The following is a 20,936-nucleotide window of genomic DNA, read 5'->3' as shown; positions in this document are numbered from 1 at the left end:
GTCAAACTCTATGAAAAATCGGTATCGGCCCAGAAAATTGCAATCGGTGTATCTCTAATTATAAAAGCACCAGGTTTGGGAATTTATCTTTTTAGTAAATGCACCCTGTCCCTGGGGATTTATTCATGGCCTTCTGCTCCGACAAAAGCTAGTGTCTCAGTAACCAGTGATGACAGTCAACATTGATCAACAGATTATGACATCTTGTCAACAACCATAATTGTCTCATTCGGTGGATGTTCGCTCCATGGTGTTGATGGTGCACGTCAGCAAACCGCAAATGACAGGCCAACGCTGATGCGTTTTTATGACCTCCCTAGTTGCTAACGCGCGTCTTTGTTTGTTTTTGTGCACGCAGTGTGTGGGGACGTTCACGGCCAGTTCTTTGACTTGATGAAGCTGTTTGAGGTGGGCGGCTCCCCCAACAACACACGCTATCTCTTCCTGGGGGACTACGTGGACCGAGGCTACTTCAGTATCGAGGTAAGTGTCACAGAAAGAACACCATGACCAACCACAAGATGCCTGTGCACACAGACACGCACACACAAACACTTTCACCCATATTGGGCGTCTGCACTGCCTACTATATTAGAAACTCCTTGTAGCGGCTCGCTGAGTGCAGTTAGTTCAGCTGTGTTTCCTCTTACTCTCTGTGGCGCATTTCCTGTTATTAGCTTTTTGATAAGAGGAAAAGAAAGTTAGCAGAAAGGGCCCCACCAGATACCATCGCCTGGTTCCCTCAGTTTTAGATCACATGCCCAGATGGGGCACCTGAGAGAGCGGGAGGAGCAGGGAGAGGATGCCAAGCTGGAGCACCCGGTGGCTGCGCTCGTGTTGTCTGACTAATCGCTGTGTCACCTCCATTTCCCCGCCACGTTATGGTGGGGTGGGGGTGGGTGCGTGAGTTGGGGCAGGAAACCGCGGACGTTGCTCTCTCACACACACTCTCACGCTCTCTCTCTCTCTCTCTCTCTCTCTCTCTCTCTCTCTCTCTCTGGAGAGAAATGACTGCCTAATACCTGTCTCATAACTGGGCTAACTGACAGCTCGTCACGCAATTGTTCTGCTTTCACTTTGAAGCAGGCGTCAACGTTGCTGTCATCACCTTTTTCTGGTTGGTGACTTATAAGGTTATTTGGCTTACAAGGTTTGTTGAACGCGCAAGTCTGTACATGGTGACATTTTCATTTCAGTACTTTGTACTTTTTTGTTTTACAATTGCTCATTTTTCAATAGCCTATGGCTGCTCTGTCAAATGTACTCATGAAGAGACTTCCATGTATCTCATTTTATAGAGCAGTTCCTGTCTGGTGTGAAGAGGAAACTCATTAGTTGGAGGTAGTTCCTCATACACACTATAGGCTATACACTATAGGCTGGTATTTTACTGGTATGTGACACTTGCCCTGCTGAGTGGAGTTAACATGTTCTTGCAACGAAAAAAGGGTGTGAGAGAAATTCTGGAATGGTGAGATTTTGAGTTTGCTGCTCAGGTCCTCTCTTCCGTCTCCTGAAACTTGAGCTCACCCTGACTTGGCCGACGTGGTTGCCACCCTGTGAATAATTGGCTGTTTTGCATATCTGCAGAAAATGCCCCGTCCTATATTATTCTCTTTTCTTGCCCACCCACCTCGACCTAACCTTGGATACACTCCCCAGTTTGATTTTGTTCGCTCAGGTCCTCCCCTGCAGTTTCTCTCAAAAGCCTCTACTGTGGCGTTATCTCAGGAATGCCCTCCAGGTGTAGGCTTTAGAAGGGGGGTGGGGGGAATCTCTGTGTGTTGTGTTCTTGCGTAGTATGAAGTTTCTTGTCACCCCTATGTCGAGGTTCATTTTTTGTTGTTGATAAGGCCTTGCCAGGCTCGAGAAGGGTGCATAAAGGCGTGTGGGTGTTTTTTTTTTTATTATTATTTTTATTTTATTTTTTTATCGCTTCAGGGGAAATGGCTGTGTCGTGCATCGCAGAGTAAACCTATTATTCTCAAGTGAATAGTTTCATTATTTGAAGAAGTGCCAAAGGGCGGTATGCCTGATCATACTGCTATGCGAATCATCGAAACAGAGAAGTGTCTTTGCTCACCGTCACAATTTCTTGGAATTTCTCACCAGTCGCCCTCTAATACAGTAATCTCTTGTAAAGCACACTTAGTTGCCGGGCGACCAAGGAGCATTGCCCTAGTGAAGCAGAGCACCAAAGTGCTCTGGCCTTCTAAGAGAAGCCTCGTTTTCCAACGCCGCCATTCACAAACACCGCCATGTGTCCCAGGTTTTATTTATTTTCTGACTGCGCGGCTTGTAAATCCTGTGTCTCTGTTTATGGCTGCCGTCTCCCTGGAAAGGATCCTCCGTCACGGAGCAGTTAGAGGCATTCTGCGAAATGAACGAGGCGTGGCCTGACTAATGGGACATCTCCAGGCCGAGGAGATGCAACTTCCCTTCCTGCCGTGTCCTTATAAAAGTGACCGATGACTCATTCCCAGGGCAGTCTTTCTCGGTGAGGGATGTCTTTAATGTCCTGTAAGTGTTAGTGCATTCAGGAGGTGCGCATGCACAGACACAGGCAGTACTCTGCTGTCGACTTGGGCTCTTCCTGTTTAGTTTGGCTTCATGGGTGTTGTTGAACGCTTTGGACTGAATGAGGGTGTCTGTTTGCGTGGCTGAAAAGGGCATTTGCTGCTTCTCTTCTCACTGCGCCGTGGTCAACACCACCTGCAGGCAAAGTTCAGGGCACCCAGGCTGAAATGTCACAGTTCAAAGAGGTGGCCCAACGTGCGGGTCGGGGGGGGGGGGGGGGGGGTGTAGACACAGGCGGCCACTCAGTGGGACGTAGCGGTCACGTGGAGCTTTCTAAGAGCGACTGAGAGTGAGGACTGACCACAACAAAGGCCTCGTGCCTGGGTGCCTTCCAGTACATCACAGGCGCACCCCCCTACGTGCAGAAAGCTTCAGTCAAAACTCACCAGACCCTCTCCTCTCTGGAACCAGCCTTACCCACTGGCTACTCAGTACCGCCCCAGGGACAACAGAGACAGGACTCTGGTGCTCAGTTCAGCCCCCCTCAATCCCCCTCTCCTGGTCCTCATGTTTTAACAAGAGACTTTGGTCAAAAAAGGTATTTGCTGACCTTTTCAAGTCGAGCCCATCTTTACTATTTTTCATGCAGGTATGGCTCTGTTAGGTTTGTAGAGATGAATTATCCCCAACCCCATCTTTGGTAAATGTACACAGCTACTTAAAGCTCCGATGTCACCCATTTGGTGTCGTCGCTCTCTGAAACTCAACCAATTCATTATGATCCATACACGGTAAAAATAATGATAAATTGGCATATGTAGGTGTATAGGCTATATTTAAAACATTTGGTATATGTTTGGACCACTGATTAAGGTGGATATTCAAATCAGTGTTGACGGTTGAACAATGTTTTATCTTTGCATTCTTTTGTACAAAACAATAACATTCAGATGATAAAACAAAATTTAAACCGCAGGTCAAAAGTATTTTAGTTGACGATCGCTGAATCACTGTCAGCATCAGTGTTATCACTCAATAAGCGGATGTGATTAGACCTGGTTTCTAGTGTAGCCTTCTGACTTTCGCCATAAACTGAATTCACATAGATAAGGAAACGTAACGGAAACATGTTGCTCAGTTTGAGCCGAAAGTTGCAATTACAGTTGGATAGGGCTGTAACGATATGCGATTCAAAACCGAAATCGCGACACTTATATCCACGATACTGTGTCGCGGTGTGAAAAGGCAGAACCGCGACACATCCTTTCTGTTTCACACAGTGCTTTGCAGCTTACACGGCCGCATAAGCAACACACATCTCCCGCTTTATTTACCGGTAGCCTAGGTTGTCCGAAAATAAATAAATAAATAATTTCATACCTCTCATTGCTTTTATTGTAGACTATTTGTTCAACTTTACCAAACAGTTTAGAAGTAAACCCCCTCTCCTTGCCCTGCTCTCTCTCGTTCTCCCTCCCTCTCACTCTCCCTCCCTCTCCTGCTCAATGAACACGCGTGGCTCGGCCAACACAACCCAAATTAAACATTCACAATCGTGAAAGCAAGGACGCATAGAAGACGACTAGCTAAATTACTATTAAATCCGCTTAGCATCATTAGCATGCTGCACATATTTGTTTAAAACTCTTGCATTCAAGTTGACTGATCATCTCAATACCAACGTTTCCCCAAAAGAGCCTGTCCCAAGAAGAACAAGTAGCCTAATACCTTGAAACTTAAACACACATGGGGAAACTGAACCGACCAATCAGTAGACTATGATAAGCTAGCCAACTGTACTTTGTTTACAATATGTCCAGGCTTCAACCAGACAGCTGAATTAAAGAGGTAGAGTTGTAATAAAAATAGTAGGCCTAGGCCATAGGCTAATCTGCATAAAGTGTGCAGTCATAAATATCAGACATTCAGTAAAATCGTTTTATATCAGGATACAAAATAATACAGATTATACTATATTGTTATCCTCTGGTGTTCTACAGTATGCTATTAAAATGTTATTTAATAATGTCTAGCCCCCCCCAAAAAAAAATAAATAAAAAAAAACAAATAAAAATCTAGGTTCGTATCGAACCGTGGGTAAAAAATCGTGATACCGAATCGTGAGGTTTGTGTATCGTTACAGCCCTACCGTTGGATGTTGTTCATGACCAGGTCATGAACCAGGACATTAGACACAACCCATGGATTGGAAGGGATAGCTGCTCCGGTTGCTGCCATCAAATACTTCGGCATTCGTGACCTTCATAGCAGAATGCCAATGGTGTCAAAGGTGTGTGTGTCCTAGTGCTGTAGCCTAGTTGTTACGTCCTGCACTTGGTCATCCACAGACATCCTTTGTGCACCAGTGGTGATGTACGGTGAACTAATTTGGTGACATTAAATAATGTTACGTCAAGTAGTGCTTACTTTCACTTTGGCTACTCAGTGATCATAATAACCAGCACTTGAAGCTGTTTGACTTGACCAAGACATAGTCTCACACTCACCAACACACAGGAAATGGTGAAGGCTTCCGCCCTGCTTGCACGTGTACTCTGGTGATAAGAAGGGCCGAAAATGTGTGGCAGTAGGCTGAGCGAGTCAGTGCTTGCTGCCGCTGCCAGACCTGAGCCACCGCAGTGGAGATCAACTGACTGATTGGTCTACAGGTCACGTGTGTGTGTGTGTGTGTGGTGCCGCTGTGCTAACAAATGACCCACTCCGCGCTCTGCTGGTCTCTTGGCCACTCCTAATTTTTAACCTGTCCCTCCCTTGAAGGCAGCCGCCAATCTCATGATTGGCCAACAAGAGTTGTTATCAGGTTGCAGTTATAGATCCTGCTCGCTCATTTTCTTTCTCTATGCGGTGTGTGTGCAGTGTTTCCTCTAGAATTTTTTCCAGCAGCGGTGCTGTTGATCGTAGGACCCCCACCCAAAGAAAAGAGAAAAAATTGAAAAAATTACTCCTTAAATGGTGACTTTTGGTGGATTTTGTGAAAGAAATGGACAGATTGAGTTACAAATTATGACATAACCATCAACACAAACATGATTATTGCAGTACTTGAACAGGATTATTCATGTTTTTTTCACCTTTTTTATTTACATTATTAGTATTGGCCACTGTACATTACTATTACTATTTACAATATACAGTGCTGTGCATAAGTTAAGACATTTATATATAATAGCATTTATTTATTTACGATACATGATGCATTAAAAAATAATTTATGTCATTTTTTTTTTAAATTAAGGCAAAATATGTTTTTTGTTCCTCCCTTTAGTCAGTTTCAGCATGGGTGTCTTAACTTTTGCACAGCACTGTATAAACTATATAAACTTCTCGAGATATATTAAAATATTAAAATGTGTGTTTCAATGGGGCTCGTCCTCCTCGCTCTCTTCTTTGGCGTAGTAGTGTCGCCGTCTGTGCTCTCGCGTCTTTCATGTCATTACACTGTATTGGTGCTGTGTAAGTCGAATTGAGTGCCTGTCACTTTAATGCCGTGACGGCCCGCCCGTGACGCTTGGTTGATTCTCACGGTTTTAAGCTAACTTAGTAGCGTTGTTGTGCATGGTGCATAAGAATATGTGGATGAAATTAATTATGTTTCCCATGTCATTTGTTAAAATAAATGGTCAAAAACTCGAAGAAAATCTATTTTGGATTATAGCAGATAAGTGTCTTGTATCATATCTATAATGTTGGTGAGCTCTACAGGAATTACAAACTATCTCGGATGTAAATGGTTGCGTATCCTATTACTCAAATTCAATTAAACCCACCAATAGGCTAGCTAGACCTTAGTTTCACAGCCTAGGTATGTTAGCAACACAGGGCTTGAAAGCATTGCCTGTATCACAAACAAAAACGAAACGATGCGTGGAATTTATCTAGGAATAGGCTACTGAAGGTAGGGGCGAGCTATCTCGCTGGCGTGTTTAATTTGGTTCCTTGGTTAACATACTGTAGCCTACGTTTTTTTTGCACAAAATTGCATCTGCTAATAAACATAAACACAAACAAGCGTGATCTCCTGTGGAATCCCTGACTGTGCCTTCAACGTTAGCCTACTGTTATTCGTTGACATGAAACCTGAACGAACGGCAGCTGTTCCTAAAGTTCAACTTTTTTTTGCAGTGGCGCTTGAATTCCAGGAGCGGCGCTGCGCCGCTGATGAATACATTGTAGGGGAAACGTGTGTGTGTGTGTGTGTGTGTGTGTGTGTGTGTGTGTGTGTGTGTGTGTGTGTGTGTGTGTGTGTTTTAAAGGCAGTGCTTATACTATTGTGTATACTGATAAAATAGCCAGGCTGAATCCCAGCTTCACGTGCGAGTGTTATCTGTATCGGTTTATTTTAACTGACATTTAGAGTCATCCCGTTAGCCAGTCTTGGGGTTGTCAGGGCTTAGGAGCGTCTCGAAATAGAAAAGAGGAGGGAACGGAGGGGCACTCCTCTTTCAGCAGCCTCACTAAAGGAGTGTGAGGAACGACAGAGGCACTAACCAGCTCTGACGGCACTGCGTCCTGTGGGCTGCTTTGAGCCCGGTGAGATCCAGCATGCCATTACTCTGAACCTGGCAGAGAGATGGATAGATGGATGGATGGATAGATACTTTATTTTGTTAATAAATTAAATTTTATATTTGGATATCGTCACTTTTCTTATGCCCTCATGATCAGTGACTGAGTTTAGTGCTCAGTAGTTTAACATCAGTGTGACATTTTTACCATGTTAAATTTGACCCCCTGCCTATATCGCATGATTCTACTCCAAATGTATCCATTTAACAATGTTCATCCACAAAACGGAACATGTCTGTATGATTCAGACCTCAGTCCCTCAAGCACTGACCACCCCCACCATTGCCCTCATTTAGAGACACTCAGTGTAGCTCAGTGACAAGTGATGCTGAATATGAATGTGTATGCTGTAATTTATATGATTTATATTCCTGTAAACATGATACTGTGGATTGCTTTTACAGACTGCATCTGTGCTGCATTTCTGCACTGTATTTTATGTTCTCTCTGTCTTGTCTCTCTGTCCTTGGTTACAGTGTGTGCTCTTTCTGTGGTGCCTGAAGATCAACCACCCCAACACTCTCTTCCTCCTCAGAGGCAATCACGAGTGCCGGCATCTCACAGAGTACTTCACCTTCAAACAGGAGTGTAAGTCCTACTGGCAGAAGCCCAGGAAACGGGGACCGACACCCACCTCCGCACCGTCACACACAAACACAAACAGACACACACACACCCCCCAAACACCCACCCAAACCCTCTCCCACCCACATATCAACCGTTTCCATGAGACCATATTACCTTTGTTGTAATGACTGCTACTTCCTTTATTTGATCAGTTCAATTGATAAAGCAGAGTTTGAATGCTCATAGCGCCATTGTAGAGGGCTCAGTTCCCACTGGGAGGAAATGGCTGATAGAATGCCGGCACTGCATTGTAAGTGGTGCTGGCTTAAAGTGTTTGCTGAATGACTCAAGGCTGAAGTAAGCTGCCGCTCCACAGGTAGAGCTCGGGCATGTCGATGACAGGTTGAACTAAATTGAGCCTGGTGGAACTCGATGAGCATTGCCTAGCTACCGGCCAGGGGAAACCATAGCAACGGCGCACATTTCTCGCTCGCTCTATAGAAGCCGGGGAGGCGGCGGCGGCGGCAGCGGCCGTGTCCTTGTGTGCTAACAGCTGAGTGGGCGAATGCCAGCAGACCCTCTCAGCTCAACTAGGCTCGGCCCACGCCGTCTGACCACTCTCACAGAAGCCAACACGCCCCGTTCTGCATCCAGCCGGCAGCGGTGTAGAAGGGAGTTCTGCCCTCATGTTCCAAAGCAGCAGAATCGTGTCGGGTAAATTACAACAGACCTGTTTGTTTCCCCTGGATGGCAAGCGACCAATTAGACCACCAGGCATCCCTTGTCTCACGCAGGCTCTGAATGTGAAAGTGTTTGGAAGCTATTGAGAACAGCCCGGCCCTGTTAGAGAATATGCCTCCCTAACCCTGACTGACACTGTGTGTATGTTTGTTTGTTTGTTTGTTTGTTTGTTTGTTTGTTTGTTTGTTTTTTGTTTTTGTTTGTTTTTGTACATGTGTGTGTGTGTTTTTGTGTGTGTGTGTGTGTGTGTGTGTGTGTGTGTGTTTTGCTCTGTGTTTATCGCACAAGGCTTTCGGAGAGCTTGTTGTGCCCCGGCGTAAAGAGCTAATGGCGGACCTGTTGGCGATGAGGTGATGATGAGTTCCAGCTGAGCGCAGTCGGTAGTAGCGCCGCTGTGTGTCCCTCTCCTCTAGGCTTCGGTCGGCCGTTTGGCGTCACAGCCAGCCACAGTACTGATGATTGTTTAAAACTGCCAGAGAGCCCCCCAGTTCTTCACTTCCTGCCCAGACAGACAGCGTGTTCCTGAGTTTAATTAATTAGACATCCACTAGTCTGGTCACGCATTGTAAGTCTGTTCTACTAATTATTTTGAGTTTAGCCTGCTAGTCGTGAATGTATGACATACATATAATTTTGTTAGCCAATATGTTGAGGGTCGATTGGTGAATATGAGTGGAAATATAGGCTTACAGTGCATACTGCATTCTTCCTTATTGTCTGGGCTACAAGTGAAGAGATGCCCTCCTGTTTGAGTACACTGTGGCTGACGTCAAACAGCACTGACTTGTGAGAGGTAAAATAGCCCATGTGATGTGTTATGCTTCAACTGGTTCTAGCCATAGATGATTGAATGATAACCCCCCCCCCTCTCCCCGTCCTGGACTTGTAGGCCTTGCTTGTTAGTGCGTGTGTCTGGTTAACCGTGTAGAATGAGAGACCTCGAAGCAGGTAGGTGTGTGTCCCCTCTTCCCCCACCCACCCCGCTAGTTTGAAAGGGCTGGCTTGAGAAGGCTTCAATGTGCCTTCTCGGGCCCGCACCTCTCAGCAGAGCGTTGGGCAGATGTCCTCCGTCCTCAGCTGACACCCCCACCCCCCATCCCCCCTGCAGTCTCTCGGCTCTTCCGAGCAGCAAATGGACGGAGAGTGACCTCTTCTCCACCCCCCCTTCTTCTGTGTGCTGCCCCCCTCTCTCCCCCCCTCTCAGGTAAGATTAAGTACTCGGAGCGTGTGTATGACGCATGCATGGACGCTTTCGACTGCCTGCCACTGGCTGCATTGCTCAACCAGCAGTTCCTGTGCGTGCATGGAGGCCTGTCCCCAGAGATCACCTGCCTGGATGACATTCGGAAGGTAAGGCCCCATGTTTGGGTTACAGCCCTATGGGCACCAGGGTCCCTCCAGCCCAGGTACCTCCCAAACATTTGTCCTTGGCAATCACTTTTTTACTGGTGTCGTTTTGTGACTTGATGCGCACTAAGTGTGTTTTAAAGAAATAGCAGTGGTGTAGTTTGTGTTTTTGAGTTTACATTGGTTACATGTTTCTGAAAATGTTCTGAAATTGTCCTCCCTGGCTTATGCATTTCAAATATGCAGTAGTTGGTGTAGTGTCTGTCTGACCATTTGTTCAGTATTGGTCTGACAATTAGCAAAGCAGAAATAGCCTTATGGGCCACAATGGACTAGTTGCACGAAAGGCTCTCAGTGAGCTCGTTTGTTTCCTGTGGAGCCAGGTGTGTTTGAACCTGCTGCTATTCTGATTCAGGGGTCTCAAACTCAAATGAGCTGGGGGCCGCTTCTGCCAATGTCATCTGATTGGAGGGCCACGTCAGTGTTAGAATAATAATAAAAATAAACAAAAAGTCTATTTCCTAAAATGCAATGTTTTTTTCAAATACTGTATTTTCAAACACAAAACTACAAACAGAAAGTGCAAGTCTTTTTATCTATTTTAGACACCTTTGCTAGCAACCTTAGCTTATAAATAAAATAATGATAAAATAAATATTCATACAAATTATAAAAACCTGGCAAGCTAGGCGTCAGGTTTAAGAAAGCAACACTATTGGATTGTTATATCAAAATTTCAACAGGCCATGGCTTGAAAGTGGTCAGAGATAAAGTCCTACTGTAAATGTAAAAATCTTTGAGTATAAACAAAAGTTTATGAAGGGGGTGGTAAATTTACCCACCTAATTTGCCACTGGATGGCAAGCACCTTAAATTATGCACCTTTCAGTAAATACTGGATGAACATATTTGAGCAGGTTTACTTTCTTTTTTGTCATATTACCCACATAACAAATTAACAGGAAAATACTTAAGATGTATACCAACAATAGTAAACTATTACTAGCCTAGCTGGTCAAAGCAGCTCAAATCACGGGTGACTTTGTAGTCCTTCAGAGCCCTATTTTTAGGCCTACTAGCCCTGCTGTCTGTACCACGTCCATTACGGACACTATCATCACGATTACCACTGCAACCTCCAAGCTATGTTGGGCAGAGGGTCGAAATAAGCATGGTATGCTTAGTGGACACCGTTGTAGGCCATACATGCAAAGACGCACCTCCATTCACAGACGCACCGTGACTATCACTGTCAATAGACGATCGATCATAATCTCCAAAAGGATATTCTCCATCAGAGTCAGAATAGGTGAATAACATAGCCTACCTAAGACTTCATCACACATGAACGTTTTTCAACATTTGGTGTAGGCCTATTTCTGCTTCAATTTGTGCAAAACTATGGCCTGCATCACTTCCGCGTCATTACAAATGCACGTCTTCGTGTTTCTCGCGTGTAATACAAGTATTTCCTGAAAACTTTGTGCAGCGATTTTGGGTTTGAATCAAGCTCTGGATGTCTAGCAAATAGTGGAGGAGAGTACAAATGGGATTTGTCACCGTACTTGGATCTATCGACTATTTTAATCAGTATTGTTGTTTGTCGCAATTAAAAATACCCTCAAGGGCCGGATTACATTATTATTTTGACATAGGTCGCGGGCCGGAATTGGGCCGGACGCGGGGCGGATTTGGTCCGCGGGCCGGGAGTTTGAGACCCCTGATGTAATAAGTCTCTATACGTCCTTCTTTATCGTAACGCGCTGATTCAGTAGGTGCAATACCTAACCAGGTCCGTGTAGACACTAATTACATTCAGAAAAGCAGCAGGTTCAAACACACCTGGCTCCACAGGAAATAAACAAGCTCACCGAGACGCCTTTCGTGCAACCAGTCAATGCTGTGTGTGATTTGCTGTGCATGTTCTAGCACATACCAGCCTCTGCAACTCCGTTTCTGTTCTACCTTCCCTCTACAGTTAGACCGATTCAAAGAGCCCCCGGCGTTTGGGCCCATGTGTGACCTGCTGTGGTCAGACCCTGGCGAGGACTATGGAAGCGAGAAAACAGCTGAGCACTTCTGTCACAACAGCGTCCGTGGCTGTTCTTACTTCTACAGGTACGCACGCCACTCGCTCACCTGTGTCTTTGCGCTCCGTTTGCAAAGGGATTTTTGGGTGAATGTTGACGTTGAACGTGTTGGTGCTTGTCTGCACGATACTCAAAAGCTTTTTTCTCCTTTGGTCTCAGTTACCCAGCGGTATGTGACTTCCTGATGAATAACAACCTGTTGTCCATAATAAGAGCACACGAAGCCCAGGATGCCGGGTGAGTCTCGTCCTCTGTGCTAGTGTGCGTCTGTCTGAAGCCCAGCCCTTTATTGACTTCATGGGACGCTGTCGCGGCGTGTTTTGGTTGATTGATAGTTTATTTGTCTTGTCTGCCTTTCAGGTACCGAATGTACAGAAAAAGCCAGACGACAGGTTTTCCTTCATTAATCACAATCTTCTCCGCACCAAACTACTTAGATGTCTACAACAACAAAGGTTAGGGACGATTTCAGACAAACATGCCTAAGTGTGTATATTTACACTTCGACTGTCTCCACCTCACACGATCATGTGGTTGAAATTTTCCAATCTCCAGCTGCTGTTTTGAAATATGAGAACAACGTCATGAATATCCGACAGTTCAACTGCTCCCCGCATCCTTACTGGCTGCCCAACTTCATGGACGTGTTCACGTGGTCACTGCCCTTCGTGGGAGAGAAAGGTGAGCGGTGCTCCCAAGCAGCCATAAGGTCCCTCTGCTCTGTTCTGCTCCGTTCTGTGTGTTCTCCCTTCCTCTTCTCTACTCTTTTCTGACGCCATGTTCTCTCTGTGTGTGGTGTGTGTCTGCAGTGACAGAGATGCTGGTGAACGTGCTGAACATCTGCTCCGATGACGAGCTCATGTCGGAGGGAGACGACACCTGTGAAGGTATGAACCCGTCACGACGCGTCACGTCCCAACTGCACCAGCACCACTCCGTCACGTCCACATCACTCCATATTAAACTCACTCTGATCACAGAACACAACCCACCCACCACCTCATATATCACAGTATTGCTGTAGTAAAAGTTTGACCTTAAACAGATATTTAAAGGTCGGAGAACAGTATGCATCAGAAAGCCATAGCTCCATATTTAATGAACGACCTCACTGTATTATGCGGCTGCCCTATTTAACCATGTGAAGTATATAGTAGAATTCAGCCGCTAGAATGTTATTTTTAAATCAGTAGATTTTGTCTTCCATCTGATAGTTTACCCCTACGGAGTACAATCCTGTGCCTTTGCACAAACCATGTGATCTCTCAAAATGAAAGTATGAGACAAGCAGTGCATCATGATGACTGCTATTAAGTACTGGGAAAATTGCTGCTTTGTAGCCTCGTTTTATGTAACACTGGGAAAGCTTTTCACTGGAAAAAAAAATCTCTCTCAAAATGCAGCTCTAAAAATCCTGGACTCTTCTGTGTTTTTTAAGTTTATTTTGCATTTCTGGATACCAATTCAAATGAATCGATTACATCCCCAGCGTCGCAATCAAACCAACGCGACCTGCATTTAGTCATGTGAAATCAGTCTGCTCCAGATCCATGTAGATTCAGCGCGTGGATACTTGTGCCCGTCTCGGCCCGTCTGATTTGAGATGCAGTTGAGTGAGGCAGCTCAGCAGCAGCAGGAGAGGCACGAGGGGGATTGTCTGAAGCCCTTCTGAATCCCCTGGCTGCGTGCTCCTCGTCTGCTCGCACCAGGGCAGGTGGCCCTCATCACACACTCTGGCTCCTGCTCTGAGCTGCTGTCTCCTCACCCAGCACACATACTCCTCCTCCTCCTCCTCCTCCTTCTCCTCTTGCTATTCCCAGGAACCAGATCAGGGACCCTCCCCCACCACTCTTCACTACACCACACCACACCACGGCATCTTGACGTCGTCAGGCAGGAATTGAGTGTCCCACTTGCAGCCAGCTGTGGATGTGGGAGCTGTCCCTCTTTCTCTGCCGCGCGGCGCATAAATTTAACTTGGCCTGACACAGATCCACTGGTGTGCACAGTTCCCCACAGCTCCCCTGGAGGATTAGCTTGGGCGCGGCAGGCAGAGCGCCCTCTCCCTCTCTCCCTCTCTCCCTCTCCCTCTCCCTCTCTCCCCCCCGATGCCCCAGCCCCAGACGCTGCCATCGATCCGTGCCGCAGTGTGTGTGGCTCTGCCAAAGCTCCGGCCGCTGACAGATTATTGACGAGCTCCTTGCCTTGATGGGAGAGCCGCAGCCTGCTGGGAGCTGCCTGTAATGGCCCTGAAACGCAATTACAGGAGTCCCATTCAGAGAGACAATAAACGTGATCTGTTTACGTCCCCCGTGCGTTTGAAATTAACCTTGTTCAGGGAAGCAAGGGCTCTGTGTCACCTCCGCCGAGTGCAGGGCTTTCCTCCTGATGGAAATGGACGACTTTATCGCATCCTCTCTTCCTCCCCGTGTGTGTGTGTGTGTGTGTGTGCGTGCGTGTGTGCACGCGTGTGTGTGTGTGTATGAGTAGAGGGTGGAACTCCAGCTGTGCGTAAGGAGGTGATCAGAAATAAGATCCGTGCCATTGGCAAGATGGCCCGCGTCTTCTCTGTACTCAGGTAAGCCAGAACCCACTGCACTCCCCGTCTCCAAATTTACAACTCAAATATTTGAAGTAAGGGTTCAACAAGAGGCTAATGTGTGCTAAACATATCGTATGATTTTATTGCTTTAGGCTTTGTTGATACTGCTGGTGTAAGGAATAACTCCTTTGTGTGTGTGTGTGTTTGACCAGAGAGGAGAATGAGAGTGTGTTAACATTGAAGGGACTGACCCCCACTGGCACATTGCCGCTGGGAGTCCTGTCCGGAGGCCGCCAGACCCTGCAGAGCGGTAAGTGCTCCTCCACCTACCTTCATCCTCACGCTGACACCCCCCCACCACCACCACCACCACCACCAGCAGCAGCAGCAGCACCACCCTCCCATGCTTCCATCCTGCCTATCAAAGCTCCCTTGCCTCTCGCTTCTCTTGCCCCTCTTCCCTCTGCTGTCTTCTCTGCTCCACCTCAGCAGCTTCTCAGGTTTTTTCTTCCTAGCTGTCAGCTTTACTCCCCTCCCTCCCCCTCCACCCCCATCTTATTGGCTAAATTCTCTCCATCATCTTCATCCTTTTTTTCAGCTCCCACCTAAGCCATCACATTGCCAACCCCCCCCCCCCCCACACACACACACACACACACACACACACACGCGCGCGCACACACACGCGCACACACACGCGCACACACACACGCGCACACACACACACGCACTCACACACATAATTCATACACTGTACAGACGAGTACGGATTTACACACCTTGCTTATTAACATAATACTACATAAAAATTTAACAAGAAATACTACACTAGCTCCATGTGGCATGTTCTAAAAGAGATTTGGAGAGACATGCATTTTGGAGAGCTGCTTTTTTTTTTTTACCTTAGTACAAAATCAAATCGACTACATAGACATACTTGACCTCAGACAGTTGTCACACCTCACACCATTACGCTGCGAGACTATGGGTTACTTATTTTCAATGGCAGCAAGGTTGGGTTGGGCGCTGCTTGGGTTTTCCAGCCTGATATTTCGTAGGTAAAGTCTTCGCCTATCTGCCTGCCTGGCCAGGTGACGTGGCTCCACAGTGGCTCTTGAGGACTGTGACGCAACGCGACCCAGTTTTTGACATGTCTGTCCGCATGCCACCCTTCTCTCCAGGCCTTTGGAGGATCTCGCCAGCACCCTGCATCCCGCCGCTCGACCACTAACCCTCCTCTCACTAACCCCAGCCAGACTCGGCTCCGACACAGATTTAACCTGTTGAGGAGTGAATTATTTTTCTGGTTCCTTCTAGAATTCTACACAAACGATCTAAAGTTGTAGTGTTCATTATACAATCTATGGGGAAAATCTCATCATAATGCGGTAATTGTCTCATCATAATGCGGAACTCTGAATTCACAAACATTCTAATCACACATTTGTGACCGTACGCTCCTCTTAGAGGCAGTATAGAGATTAGCAAAAATGGGAAGACAAAATAAATGTAGTCATTCGTCAACTGTAGAAGATACGTAAGCACCCCTGTAGGTAAAATCTGTAGCCCTTTAATGTCGGGGCTTTGAGCACATGAAAGCCCATCACTAGACATACACGATCCCAGCATTGGTAATAAGATCCTCCAGTCCGTGTCATGGGTGCCCATGAGTTCCAGGCAATTAGAGGCCATTTGCCATGTCCTTGGTATCTGGTTGCTTCATTCACCAGCTTAATCAGGTTTCTGAAGGCTCCAAATTGGCATTTCTACTGAAATGCTCCCGATTTAGCAGATGCTTTTATCCCAAGGCGTTGCCAAAGAGTCGCGCGGGACAGAAAGCTTCTCACCATTTGCGGGTCGGCACGGCCACTGATAGACAGCTTAAATGACAACTGTGATGACTGTAAAATCTTAAGTGCACCTGTGGGTTTTTCCCAGGATTATCAGCTTGTATTCATGCTAGCGCCGCTAGAGAAGCCTCTGGAAAGACTCCACTCAAAGAACCAGACTGCAGCACATGGCCTCTCTCATCCCTATGTCATTTTTACCGTTTAACCTTATAGGGTGCACATTGAGTGAATGTCACAATTTGAAATGGTTAAAATATTTTAGCACTTTAGAATGTAATTTCCTGTTTTACTTGATTTAGCATATTGGGCCTTTTGGTGTTGTATTCAGCCTATGATATTATCTAGCACTGTATAGGGGTTAAGATGTAGCCAGACTTATGTAAACTTATCTAGAACTTTCTAACAGTCTCTGTGTTTGTTTATTTATTTTAAATACAATGCAGAAGGGTAAATTTTTCTTGCATGAGTTCGCCTCTTGAGTAAAGCCATTGTTGTCTAGTGAACTAACCCTCCAGGTGCGTGTGTGAGTGCCGTGGGAGGCCAGTCATGAGGGGTGGGGGTGGGCTCTGGGGAGGGGATATGTTCTGAATGGACGTTGATTGCATTGATAACTTGACTCACTCTCTTTCCGTCGGTTTTTGGGCATGGCACTACTACTCACGCTTACACAGCCACCGTAGAAGCTGAGGAGGCACGAGGTACGCAACCGTTCTCTTTTCCTCTCTCTGAGTGTGTGTGTGTGTGTGTGTGTGTGTTTTTGTGAACCTCCTCTGACATCTTGTGTTTTGTGAATTGTCTTGTTCTCAGTATAACAATCCCTTTTAATACCTAATGTGTTAACCCCTTTGATCTTGCATCAGTAAACTAACTAAAAAGTTATAAAGCATTTTGAATGTGAATTTGTTTTGTTGAAACAAAAAATAACAACTGTGTTAAAGTTTCTCACAAATAATCACTGTCCTGAATTGTGCCATAACTGGCCAAGTCTTGCTTTGTGTAGTACTAATTCAGTACAGCATGCACCACTCAGTCTAAGTGTTCCCGTATAAGGCCCTGTGTTCACCAATCGTGTTTCTTGCGCTGACAGTGCCCTCAACCTCATTTTCAAAGCGCTTCGGCAAGTGTTTATTGTTGCTAGGTTACAAAGTTTTGATTGGTCGTCGAGAGAGAAGTGACATTGACGAGGCCAACGTTAAAAGTTGGAACAGATTTCAACTTTCAGCGCTCTGAACGCCGAGTAACAAACCGGTCAGCATCGAGGGCTTTTTGCCGCTGTGAACGCTGAATTTCATAGGATTTGTATAGAAAATAGCCGCCGTCAGCGCAAAAATGTGATTGGTGGACACCTGCCCCTAATACTCCTCACTCACAGCTGAGCCAGCAGCTCCTGTGGTTGTTCCAAGGCCTTCATGTAGGCAGTTGGTTGCGACCTTTTACAATTCAAGTTCTACAAATGCAGAAGGTCAGCTTTTGAAAAAGCCACAGTGAGCCACATTGCTTTTCATCAGTCTGGTTTGCTGTGAAAAGGAAGAATGTGTCCTCTTTTAGCACCCTACAGACAATTGTGATGAGTAGCAGCTGATGCTACAGTCAGGCAGGGCCCAGAAAGAACGATCAATCAATGTTGGCCACGGACAAACTTGCAAACAAGAAGTCCTGTCCAGCTCGGGGGTTTCACATCATCTTCTGAGTATATTTAATTGGCCTTGCTCACCCCGAGTTCCTTAATCTTGCTTTCTCCATCTCCTCTGAGATTGTATTTTTACTCTCAGATAACTGTGGTCAGGTCTAGCATGATGGCAGGTGTGTTTAAACACTACAACATTTACACATTATTTTGTGTGTGCATCAGTATTTCATACTCGTGTTCATGCTGTAGTGTCACTGAAATGGCTCACACCGTTTTATCCTATTTATGTGCACCCCCAGGATGAGGTAGTTGTGTTTTAGATATGAAATGTCTTTATTATGCTAACAATTTATGAACAGAAGAACTAATTTTGTGTATTTTCCTATTTTGTATTATGCACCCATGCTCTCGCTACCTAGTAAGTTCATACTGGATTTTTGTAGTTCATAGTAAACTTTTAAATGTTTTTTGTCCTCCTTGTTCAGTCTTTGAGTTGTTGTTCTTTTACCTTTTAAAGTATGTGTGTGCCTGGTCAGGTCTGATTATTTTATCACAAGGCGGTGTCTGTTGAATACCTTGAGGATGCTCTAGAGTTGTAATGACTGCCAGATACAGCTGTGTGAATGTGTGTGTGTGTGTGTGTGGTCCCACCACAAGGCCACGTTCTTTGTCCACCGTGCTCATGTTCTTTCTGTCTCCCTCCCCCACGCACAGCTATTCAAGGCTTCAACCCGCAGCATAAGATCCAGAGCTTTGAGGAGGCCCGCGGCTTGGACCGGATAAACGAGAGAATGCCGCCACGCAAGGATGGCAAGCAGCCGGACGGCACTGCCAATTCCATCAACGCCGCCAACTCCCCCGACAAAAACGGCACCAACGCACAAGCATAGTGCCCACTCATCCCAACCTGCTCTGCTCCCCCCCCACTACCACCCCTCCTCCTCCTCCTCCTCCTCCTCCTCCTCCCCCCCATCTCTCTCCCTTCCCTCTCACTCCTCTGGGTGGATTTGGCACCCCCTGCAGGCAAACTGCCATAGTACAGATTTGGGGGGAGGGGGGAATTGCACAACACCATGACCAGAGAATAGACCAGACAAAAAGAAAATCATGGTTTTATTTATTTATTGATCCTAATAAGAAGGAAGATTAATGCTGATGCGTAATAATTAAGAATAAACATGAATGAATAAATAAATAAATACATTGTATTCTCAAATGTATATAAATGCAGTACATAGATATAGACAAACAGACATGTATTACAAAAAAAGATCAGGTTGGGTCGTGGTCAGGCCAGCCTGAATGGTCATTGACAAACTCCATTTTGTAACTTTCGGTTGATACAATCTGCGGTTTATTTCCTCCTCTTCTCAACCCCGAACTAGTTCAGCAGAGTTTCTCCTGTGTTGTCTGCGTGCTTGGCAGGGAACCGTTGGCACAGTACCTCTCTAGTACCTGCATGTGCGTGTGGCCGTTTTAGTGCGCGGGGTGGCTACCGTGGCTGGGGAGGGGGAACGAAACGTAATCTCCATTTGCTTGTAACGTTTAACCGGAAGAGGAGAAAGATGATGCCAATACTAGCTCAGGGGGGGGAGCAGACTGAAGCCTCTGTTGACACATGTATTTCATGTATTTGTATATTTTTAAGCGTTCCCTCACTCGGATGTGATGTCTCTCTGTTTTCTCTCTTACTTTCATCTTTTTTTGGGTTCCGTTTTTTTGTTTTGTTTGTTTGTTATTTTACTTTGAGTCTGAATTGACAACAAAGACCCCAGTTAGGTACCAATGAGCAAGCAAACTCTGCTTTTAGTCAATAATTAGTATAAGCTTTTATATATACATATATTGGGAATGATGTTTGGTCATCCACCACAGCTGTTCTAAAGTGAGTCAGACTGGCCGACTCTGTGTGTTTAGAGATGCCTTTTATTGTGGTACTCTGGTCAGTTGCAGCTGGAGACTGCTGGCTGTCTGGCTTTTTGATAGCCTCTGAATCCTCGCCCTTTCATAGTGATCTTGCTGAGGGAGTAAGTGCTATTGGCACACAAAAAAAACGGGATATTCTAATTAGTTGCTCTTGGTTACTTTGTGTCAGACCCCTGTGTTACACACCAAACTAGCGGGCTGGTTGAGGTTGTTAGGATTCAGCAGAAATGTCCCCCTCCATCTGCAGGTCAACCCTGATACAGTTTATCCCCGAACCTAACAGCTGTTCCACCACTTGCGCTCTCTCTGGGCAGAAGGTCACCTTGAGAGCACAGCCCCTCCCTTTACCTCCCTCCTGCAAGCAATCGTACAGTCGAGGTTGTGTGCCGCGTACTGCCTCGTACACCCACCTCCAAAAACTGATGTTGAGGGGACCTCACAGAGGCTCACCCTCTCAGGCGGTCTCTCTGCAACCCCAGCAGTGTCCAGCCAGGGCATCCTCAGTACCACCGAGTCTAGTAAGGCCTCTCTGTCCATTGCCACACTGAGATCCATTTTTGTAGTTGTTCTTCTGTTGGCCGTGAGACCCATACTAAAAAGGGATGCATTACCACCCCAACGGGCTCCTGGGTTCTCATCGCAGAGCTTTGTTAGGAATGTTTCTCATCCAAAGAAAAAGAAAATCAGTGTTTTCATTTGTACTATAATGTAAAGTCTGTACCATCAATAGAGGAGCTATATTTAAAAAAAAAAAAAGGAAAAAAAGTCAGTGCTTTTGGAGGGAGAGCACTCAAAATCAGTCCTGTAGATTTGTGTAATCATGAGTAAGATAATGCATTTTCAGCTCTTGAATTATATTGTACTTTTTATTTTTTGTGTTTTAAAGAAAAAAAAATACTATATAAATATATATAAATATATATTATAAAGGCGCTGCCTAGAGGCTTGTTTCCACTCGCGTCTGCAATCAGGTACCAAGAGTTCACCTGGATCATGACTCCCTTTTATCTTCTCGTTTTCTACTTCTGAATGTTTTGTTCCTGGCTGGCCGTGTTGTCTCTTGTTTCTCCGTGAAGAGGCTCTGCAGACTCCAAAGTTTTCTTTGATTTTATATATATATATATATATATATATATATA

General features: G+C 45.8%; 1 protein-coding gene across 4 annotated transcripts in view; it reads left to right on the top strand.

Moving 5' to 3' along the window:
* Positions 1 to 20,682, top strand: part of ppp3ccb (protein phosphatase 3, catalytic subunit, gamma isozyme, b) — a 33,455-nt gene extending 12,773 nt beyond the window's left edge. Inside the window, exons 3-14 of one of the 4 annotated variants that reach the window (XM_042058725.1) lie at positions 359 to 483; positions 7,581 to 7,692; positions 9,617 to 9,762; positions 11,738 to 11,877; positions 12,009 to 12,086; positions 12,210 to 12,304; positions 12,405 to 12,530; positions 12,659 to 12,736; positions 14,355 to 14,427; positions 14,604 to 14,701; positions 16,913 to 16,939; positions 18,586 to 20,682. In XM_042058725.1, coding sequence (XP_041914659.1) covers positions 359 to 483; positions 7,581 to 7,692; positions 9,617 to 9,762; positions 11,738 to 11,877; positions 12,009 to 12,086; positions 12,210 to 12,304; positions 12,405 to 12,530; positions 12,659 to 12,736; positions 14,355 to 14,427; positions 14,604 to 14,701; positions 16,913 to 16,939; positions 18,586 to 18,761 — 1,274 coding nt within the window. In that variant the 3' untranslated portion in view covers positions 18,762 to 20,682. Of the gene's footprint in view, positions 1 to 358; positions 484 to 7,580; positions 7,693 to 9,616; positions 9,763 to 11,737; positions 11,878 to 12,008; positions 12,087 to 12,209; positions 12,305 to 12,404; positions 12,531 to 12,658; positions 12,737 to 14,339; positions 14,428 to 14,603; positions 14,702 to 16,912; positions 16,940 to 18,585 lie in introns of all 4 variants that reach the window. The other 3 variants (XM_042058724.1, XM_042058723.1, XM_042058726.1) reach the window with 3 other exon arrangements.
* The last annotated feature ends 254 nt before the right edge of the window (positions 20,683 to 20,936 follow it).

This window comes from Alosa sapidissima, chromosome 13, assembly GCF_018492685.1.
Source record: "Alosa sapidissima isolate fAloSap1 chromosome 13, fAloSap1.pri, whole genome shotgun sequence".
In the NCBI taxonomy this organism is placed as follows: Eukaryota; Metazoa; Chordata; class Actinopteri; order Clupeiformes; family Clupeidae; genus Alosa; species Alosa sapidissima.
The sequence above is the reverse complement of the archived record's forward strand: the minus strand, read 5'-3'. Positions and strand labels throughout refer to the sequence as shown.